General features: G+C 36.5%; 1 protein-coding gene across 1 annotated transcript; it reads right to left on the bottom strand.

Annotated features, from left to right (window-relative positions):
• Positions 1-6,573: 6,573 nt before the first annotated feature.
• LOC110116726 (methylesterase 1) lies at positions 6,574-7,626 on the bottom strand. Its single transcript, XM_020850425.2, has 3 exons — positions 7,261-7,626; positions 7,026-7,166; positions 6,574-6,944 (listed from the first exon to the last, which is right to left on the bottom strand). The coding sequence occupies exons 1-3, from the start codon at positions 7,612-7,614 to the stop codon at positions 6,654-6,656; spliced, it is 786 nt and encodes a 261-aa protein (XP_020706084.2). The 5' UTR covers positions 7,615-7,626; the 3' UTR covers positions 6,574-6,653.
• Positions 7,627-9,339: the final 1,713 nt, after the last annotated feature.

Genomic DNA, 9,339 nt, shown 5'->3' with positions numbered 1-9,339 from the left:
CTTGTTAATGTACACTTACATTTATAAATCGACGATGCAAATTAATCATAATCTTCTAACTGAAAAATGTGATGTAGGCAAAAATTTCAAATGAGTATTTATTGGTGGGTTTTTTTCTTCTATTAAGCTTGGCCCATTTATCCTTGGCTGCTTGGTATTTGGAGTTATCAGCTGTTGGTTTTTTTGTCTGGTCGTGCCTCTCCTTGGTGGATGTTCGACTGTTGGATGCTCGATTCCTGAGCTGGCCGTGCTTTTTCTTGGTGTCTGTTGGGTGTTATGGCTGTTGGTTCTTGGGCTGACTGTTGGGAAGCTGGGCTGCTCAGTTCATGGGATGGCCGTGCCTTGTTCTTTGGGTTTTTTCCCTGTTTTGATTGGGTGAATGGGTGGCACTTTGTGGGAGGTTGTTTGGTTTCCGTTTTTTCCTATTGAAGGGGTTGTTTGCTGCTTTTTTAGAGTGTTATGTGATGATTTTTGGAATGAAATATTTGGGTTTTCAATTGCTCGAGAGCTATCCTCTTCGACTTCCATGTCTTCTTAAACTTCGTCTCAGATTTCTACCTACTTCTTCTCTCTACGGATTTGTATCTTTCTTATCTTTAAAAAATTATAAGTTGCAAAGTAGTTATGTTGTGTATTGTCCTATTGTAATGGCTTCTAAAAGTAGTTAGAAGCTTTGTTCTATCTTATTTAGTGTATGTTTTGTCATTTGGAAGGAATACAAAGTTTTTTTTTTTTTTTTTTTTTTTATTTTATATTTCCTAAATGAGGACGAAGGAAAATACAGCCATCTTGGCGTGAGTAATAAAAGTATTAGGTTGTAGTGGATTTTTCTTTCTTTGAGTCTTTAATAAAAAATGGAAAAATCATGATATAATAGAATCTATTTTTGACAAAAATCAGCCAAGTGATTTTGAAGTCTAAATTCCAACAAGCAAATGAGTCACATCCCAAGGAAACTCTACCAATTCACTCCAGAACAAGTTTTATAAAATTCAATTTTTTTTTTTTTTTTGTGCTGAAAAATCTGAGAGTAAGAAGCATTTACTTTTAGCCTAGTTTAATCGAGAAAAAGAGATGATCGTAAAGAAATATGTTGCTTTGATTTGGGAGTTGAATTTGGCTCAGTCTGCGCTTGATGGAGGTTCTAAAGTCATCTCATCAGGAGATGAGATTTCTCCATCAAGAGAGAATTGATGTAGGCAAAAATTTCAAATGGGTACTTATTTGTGGGCTTTTTTTCTCTTATTGGGCTTGGCTCATTTGTCCTTGGTTGCTTGGTGATTGGAGTTCTCAGCTAGCTGTTGTTTTTTTTGGCTCATCGTGCCTCTCCTTGGTGGCTGTTCGGTTGTTGGTTGCTTGGTTCTTGGACTGGCTATGCTTTTCCTTGGTGTCTGTTGGGTTTCCTAATTGTTTGGTTCTTGGGCTGACTGTTGGGAAGCTGGGTTGCTCGGTTCCTAGGTTGACCATGCTTTGTTATTTGGGTTTTTTTCCCTATTTTGATTTGGTGAATGGGTGGCACTTGTGGTAGGTTGTTTGGTTTCCATGTTTCTTATTTAAGCGGATGTTTGCTGTTTTTTTAGAGAGTTAAGTGATGATTTTTGGAATGAAACATTTGGGTTTTCAATAGCTCGTGAGCTATCCTCTTCGACTTCCCTATCTTCTTAAACTTCGTCTCAGACTTAAAAGCTTCTTTCTTCTCTCTATGGTAACTCTTTTATTTGTATCTTTTTTCTCTTTAAAAATTTGTAAGTTGCAAGGTAGTTGCGTAGTGTATTGTCCTAATATAATGGCTTCTAAAAGTAGTTAAAAGCTTTGTTGTGTCTTGTTTAGTGTGTATTTTGTCATTTGGAAAGAGGACAATTTTTTTTTTTGTTGCAATCTTAATTTTGTTTTTTTTTTATTGCATCAAAATGGTACATGGATTGCCAATAGAGACAAAAAAAAAAAAAACTCTTTTTTGATACAATTCATAGAATAGAAGAGAATATTAACAAACAGAAATGCTATGAATAATTTTTTTCTCAACTCATCTTACCAAGAAATCATTGTAATTTATCCACGTTTAATGTTTAGCATTAAGTACATAAGCAAAAATAAAATCTCTGTTATGCCAAACCTCATGCTTCATATTGAAAAAAAAAAAAAAAAACGTCAAAGAGATTTCAAATGGAAATGCCAAGGGTTGAGAGCGAGCGAAGATGGCTTCAAAAAATACCTCCAGGTCGGTCATTACTCAAATGCCGAAGATGAGGGCTTTAAATTGTAGAAAAATACTGATGAAGGTTTCGAAATGCTGAAGTTGAAGGGAAGATTAGAAGAACAAATGAGGAACAACCGAACGACTGAACGCGCGTCTGCTTCCTTTAGGGCAAGCTATACAACGATCCTTTTGACCTTCATCGATCGTTATACAACGATCCTTCTAAACTATATCGCTCGCTGACTACGGTCCTTCCGACCTCTGTCACCCGTCGACTATGGTTCTTCCGACCTACATCGCTCGCCGACTATGGTTCTGCTGCCCAAACAAACATGTCAACATTGATTTTTCCAACTCCCACTGTGTAATATACTATGTATGATGTATATTTGCCACATCAAGCTAAGACCTTCTTCTTAAGGAAGGGCCTTATTTTGTAATGGACATGGATTCATTCAAACTGGGTCAGACCCCCTGGTTTTTCTCACTTTTAGGGGTTTTCACGTAAAAACTCTGGTGTTTCTTATGATCGTTACACCCTCTGTTTCATCTGCTTGTGTGCTGGATATGGGTGTAAACGAGTCGATTTTTAGCATTATCAAGCTCAGCTAATTACTCGGAAAACGAGCTCGAACTCGAGCTCCTCAAACTATAAGCTCGATTTCTCATGCATCCGATTTTTTATTTTTCCCGTCCACTTCTTAATTTTCTGCGTGGCATCCCTCCAAATGGAGTTTTTATTTTTTTTCCCACCTAGGAATGGCTGCCAACTTTTTTTTTTTTTTGGAAATGAATGTCATCTGAAAATGTTGTCATAATGACAAGCTGCAAAGGACACTTTGCATTAATAAAAAGCAGAGCTTGGTATTTGGAGTTATCAGCTGTTGGTTTTTTTTTTCTAGTCGTGCCTCTCATTGGTGGATGTTCGGCTGTTGGTTGCTCGGTTCCTGAGTTGGCCGTGCTTTTTCTTGGTGTCTGTTGTTTTTTCTGGCTGTTGGTTCTTGCGCTAATTGTTGAGAAGTTGGGCTTCTCAGTTCATGGGATGGTCGTACCTTGTTCTTTGGGTTTTTTCCCTATTTTGATTGTGTGCTGGATAGGGGTGTAAAGGAGTCGATTTTTCATCACTTTTAGGGGTTTACACGTAAAAACTATGGCGTCTCTTATGAATGTTACACCCTCTCTTTCATCTGCTTGTGTGCTGGATAGGGGTGTAAATGAGTCGATTTTTAGCATTATCGAGCTCAGCTCATTACTCAGAAAACGAGCTCGAGTTGAGCTCAGAAAACGAGCTCGAACTCAATCTTGTCAAACTATAAGCTCGGTTTCTCATCCATCCGATTTTTTATTTTTCCCGTCCACTTCTTAATTTTCCGTCCCTTCAAATGGAGTTTTTATTTTTTTCCCACCTAGGAATGGCTGCCATCTTTTTTTTTTTTTTTGGAAGTTAATGCCATCTTAAAATGTTGTCATAATGACAAGCTGCAAAGGACACTTTGCATTAATAAAAATCTGCCTTCACTTGAAACGATGCAATGAAATTATATGAATTAACATTAAGAGCAAGAGACAACTCACCTTGGCATGTTGGTTGAGAGCTTATGCTTCAAACTAAGAGGTCTTGGGTTCGAGTCTTTGTGTATGCGTTGTGTGTGTGTGTGTGTTTGTCTTAAATGACCTAAATGTCCAAAAAAAAAAAAACATTAAAAGCAACGTTTGAATATAATATATAAGCCGACTGCCATTAGTTTCTTTAAAATACCCTAAATATTATCATTTCAAGCCGGCTCGCGAGCTCACGAGCCGAGCCTCATCAAGCTCGAACTCGAGCTCGAGTTTGAGCTCTCGATAAGCTCGGCTCACTTACAACCGTAGTGCTGAATCTTCGTACAATGCTAAGATGTTAAACTTTATCACTCTCTACCGCCGCGAATATTCGAGGACATAACAATCATTAAAATAAGGAATTTTTAAAGCTTCAATGTTTAAAGCAAAACACAAACAACTTCAAGAATTACAAGGTGATGTAGCACCCAACACAAACTCTTAGCTTTTAGACAAGTGTAACAACACAAAATTTTTTTTTCCATTTTTTTTATTGGGTCACATTATTGAGTAAACCAAGAAAAATAAAGACAAAAAACTAATCAAGCATAAATATATAAAAAAAAACATCTATGAAAAATATTTCCAATTAATTCAACTAGGCCTAATGGACGAATTAAATAATCTAAAAGAAACCTTAAAGCTGTATAAAGCTATTTACTCTATTTTAAAAATTAGGTCAGGTACGGGTTGACCTGGAAATTCGGGAATGACCCGCGTTGACCATGCCTGACCGAAGCTACTCGCACCGCTTCCCGAGGCAGCGAGGCCAATCTGCATCCCCACTGTCCCGGGTCGCGTCCGCGTTGGTCTGCCTGTCGCTCTGACCTGCCTGACCGCTGTTGACGCGTCGCATCTCGTCGTCCCCACTGTCCCAAGTGACGATGCTTGACAGATGCCACTGCGTTAGTAGTCGGCCCGCCACTTCCAACACGCCGCTGTCGGCGTTGTCGTGTCCCTGGGTCTAGTTGGAATTGGGTCTGAAAAACTGACCCATTTGCAAAAATAGTTCGGGTTGACCCGAATAGTGTCGATTCAGTTCCGAGCTTAAGATCTTGAGATCTACAAATATAAAAGTATTTCATAGAAGACAATTGAATTTTTATGTGAAGAACCCTCAAGGAAAAAGACCATAAAATGGCACGAATTGTTTCACTAGATTATAATTTTTTTTTTTAACATTGAAATATATTAATGATCTCAAGATCTTAAGCTCATTATATTTCTATCATCAAGTTGCTCATTTTTATCATAAGAATACATATATTAGATATTATTTGTATCGTTAAGCTTCTTAACATACTTCAAGTACCTAATTTAAGCTCATTAGATTTCTATCATCAAGTTGCTTACTGAAACTTCCAGTTTGACTATAAGTTTTGTTGAATCAAAGTTCGGATGATCTTGAATTTAATTTTTGTAAGTTTTAAATCTAAATATTGCATTGATATTTGTGCTTTATCAAACTAATTTTTTTTAGCGATTTATCATTTGCCCCCATATTTTAGAATATAAAAGTCAATGCTGTTGAAATCATAAATTAGGCCGTTAAAATTTTTTTTGGTGCAAAATTGTAATTTCGAAAAATTCTAAAGCATGAACAATTCTCAAATGTCAAGATGGACCTTCCATATGGGTAGAGTTCTCTCCAATTTCAAGTCTAGCTTTATATCCAAAACTTCTAGCTTCCACTCTAAATTCAAGATCAAACACCACCCTTCCTATAGAGATTGTGAGTAACATTTTCATCAGTCTAGCAAAATTTTCAAGGTACTCCTTCGGATGATCCGTATTTATTATTTCAATTATAGAACATTTTTTTAGTAATTAAGTGTCTTAATGATCTCAAAATTGAGTGATCTTAGGCTCATTGAATTCTTCAGGTCGAACTACTTGTTATAATCTTAAGCACACAAATATAGTTGAATTTTAAGTATTCTCTAGAAGTTTTCAACCACATTTTAAGTACCTAATTTGGGCTCATTTAAACTCAGATTAAATCGTTTTTGCTGTCAGTGAATTCTTCTAATCGAGACATTCAATTGGACTATAAGCTTTGTTAAAATCAAAAGTTTAGATAATTCTAAATTTAATTTTAAAAATTTTGAATTCAAATATTGTATTTACATATATGCTCAATAGGATGTATTATTTGATGACATACCAATTATAATTTGAAGTCAACATGACACCATACCTTGATATGAAGCACAATGATACAATTGAAGTCAAATAACTCCCAATAGGGACAATTGCTTCAAATTAGAGTGGCAAGCAATCTACGTCGTCGAACATGATCAGAAAGCCATACGATGTAGCTGGGATGATGGATCAACAAGATGAGGAGCGACAAACATAACAAAGCACAACACAATGCGCAGTTAAGATCGAGTCTTCGTTTGGGACAACTTTCTTACTACTTTCTAAAGCAGCTTTCTATTACCAAAATTTTCTGAATAAAAATTTTTTGTACTACATAGATATTTTAGAAAGCATTACAAAAATAATCCCAAATGAAGCCGGAATCATACAAGAAGAACGATAGATCATCAGGACTTGAATGGAGAGAGGAAAATGCAAGCAACTATGACTTTCAACGTAGTTTGATTCAAAGGGCCGGCAGGGCCGGCTTGCAGAGCATGAGAAGTCGTATTTGTTCTTTGACAACATCTACTAAATTGAGATTAATTTCTTCAATTCAACAAGCAACCAATACTTACACGAAATACTTAAACCTTTGCATTGATAGATCTTCATACAAACAAACATATTATATCATTTTTGTGATCAAATGGATCTTGATACATCAAGAAAATGCATAAATCTTCAGTAGATTATCTAAGAAATGTCATCAAATGGAATAATATTTGTCAACAATGCTTGCAAGGCATTGGCAAAGCTCATTTGGCTTAGAGAACATTGGCATATGATCTGCTCCTTCGATCTCCATAATCTCTTTCACAGTGCCATTATTCTGAATCATCCATCGCTGATGCTCCTTACTGATTAATGCATCTTCATTGCAGATAATATACATCTTATCGACAGATCCAAAACCTCCTTTTGCCAACAGTGATTTCTTCTTTAAATCTTCAGAAAAAGTTGATGTAGTTCTCATCATTACACTCGCCAGAGTCAGATCCTAACCATTCGTTACAGTTTTTGTTAGCTGAAACAAAGATGTACGTTCATCTTAAAGAAGTTTAGATAATAAGACAATTACCTCAAAGGAGCTGTTTTGATAAAGGTAGGTGGCGAGAAACTTGGAATCGAAACATATTGTAATCAAAGGTTCTGATTTTCCTGGAACCACGACGAGATTGATCTCAGGTTCTATCTTTCGATTCAGAAGTTGTTGAAATTGCTGTATTTTTTAAGTAAAGTAATATTAGAAATGCTTTTTCTATGGGTAATTAATTGAATAATTGCACTGGCCTGCTGTTCATAATATGTATTACCAGGTCGATAAAATAAGAAGGTTGATGAGTGGTATCAGGCAAAAACGCAGTAACGAAGACAGCAGCGGCGATCTTTTCAGGAAAGGCATCCATGGCGAAAGCCAAATTCAGACCGCCGAAGCTGTGACCGACCAAAATAATCTTTTCTCCTTCTGGAATTGTGGACATGAACTCAATTAACGGGCTGTTATAATCATCGAAGGTGGAGACGTCTTCAGGAATTTTTCTCGAATCAGCACCAGAAGCAGCAAGATCAATAGCTTTTACTGAATATCCCTTTGATAGAAGCTCAGCCATCACCTTATACCAACACCAAGCGCCATGGCTGGAGCCATGAACGAGAATGATTCTCATTGGTTTCTGATCACTCATTCTTCCTTTTTTTTTCAATTACTGGTGATTCTTGTGATAATATGTAGTTGATCAAGCCTTATAAGAAGAAAATTCAACATCTAAAACATTAAGTAATCTTAGAAAATCAATGGGCTTTGTCATTTAAAAACCTGCTCTGGTCAGCGACCTCCAGCTCAGGAAGAAGAAAAGATAATGTAAATGGCATCATTGATGATTCACAGGCTGTTCGGTCGAGTATTTCGAGGTTGAATGAACCAATTCTTGATAAAACGACAAAAGAGTACCATGAGACTGGCCAATTTTCCATGAACATAGCTAGCTGATAATATTGAAAAAAAAAATTCTCTAAGTGTAGGATATTTAATATTGTTGAAAAAAAATTATGTGAAAAGGAGAAATAAATGATGCCAAGAGCTTTCATGTGAGAAGAATATTATTAAAAATATATAAAAATATTAAAACTTAATCCCACGTTAGCTAGTCAAAAAATATGTTTGTATAAGAATATTATGTTGTTCACTCGCACTAAAATAATTTTTTTATTTTATCTTTGTATTAAAATGAGCTTAATTATGATTCTATTATGTTGAATTTCGATTCTTTTAGTTTTATGATCCATGATTCGTTGTGTTCGGGCACGAATCTCGAGGCACATCAAAGTTGTAAACTTTCAAAATTAAATTTGGGACCATCCAAACTCTAATTTCAATAAACTTATAATTAAATTGAATGTATTGAAGAGACGAACACAACGATGCCAAAATCGGTACAATACGAGCCCAAATGGATCTGAATTAAGAGTTTGAAGCATATTCAAAAGGTTCAAAACATTAATTGGATGACAACATGATATATGAATATGACATGCTTATAGTCGAATCGAGGGGCTCGGCAAGGCATAGGGACTTGCCAAAATTAAGTTTTGTGAATTATTGGATTAGTAATATTGAGATTTTCAAAATAATATGTTATGATTGCCGATCAAAGAAATTGCATATGGTGAATTTTGTCAATCCATCATCTATCCTAGGGGTGTCAAAATGGGTATTCGGATCGGGTTCAAGTCGAATTCGAAATTGACCCTGGTCCAATTCAGCAGGCCCGAACCTGATCCAGTTTTATAAACGGGTTAGAAATTCAAACCCAAGTCAAACTCATCAGGTTATCGGGTTGACCCGACCCAAGCCACAAGTATTGAGTGTGATAGCTTGCTGGAATCCATGAGGGCGGACTGCACAAGGGTCGAGCGGAACTGCGGGCAAGGGCTGACCGTGTGAGTGTCAAGCACGAGAGCGTGCAGGACTGCGGCCTGCGGGCGAGCTTGGATCGTGTGATCGAGCTCGACTGGCGAGGTTGAGTCCGCATTAATGCCGTGAGTTCGCCAGTGCACTACGCGGGTGTGTGATGCTTGTGCGACCTGAGATCGAGGGGGGACTCACCTACGCGCAGTCCAACAGTAATATGATCGAATATGCAATAATTTAACATAAAAAATTAGGGTTATAGTTTGGAGGAGGTCAAACTATTGAAGAGAGCACTGACATTTGATTTAAAAAATAACACCCATAATAATTTTATTGTTAGTATTAGTATTTTGAGCTCAAATTCTATATATATGGGACATAATAGTTTAAAACTAATATGATCGAATCTCTCAGACCGAATGATGGCATCTTTATCATTCCAACAGTTATCTCTGTCAAAGTATATTAAAAATTGCTCTTT

Source organism: Dendrobium catenatum, unplaced genomic scaffold (assembly GCF_001605985.2).
Source record: "Dendrobium catenatum unplaced genomic scaffold, ASM160598v2 fragScaff_scaffold_1116, whole genome shotgun sequence".
Taxonomy (NCBI): domain Eukaryota; kingdom Viridiplantae; phylum Streptophyta; class Magnoliopsida; order Asparagales; family Orchidaceae; genus Dendrobium; species Dendrobium catenatum.
This window is presented reverse-complemented; position numbering and strand designations above follow the sequence as displayed.

Coding starts and splice junctions, on each gene's coding strand:
- LOC110116726 (XM_020850425.2), bottom strand. CDS start 7,614: ATGAGAATCATTCTCGTTCATGGCTCCAGCCATGGCGCTTGGTGTTGG. Junction 7,167..7,260: donor CTTCTTATTTTATCGACCTG/GTAATACATATT, acceptor TAAAAAATACAG/CAATTTCAACAACTTCTGAA. Junction 6,945..7,025: donor ATCAAAACAGCTCCTTTGAG/GTAATTGTCTTA, acceptor ACGAATGGTTAG/GATCTGACTCTGGCGAGTGT.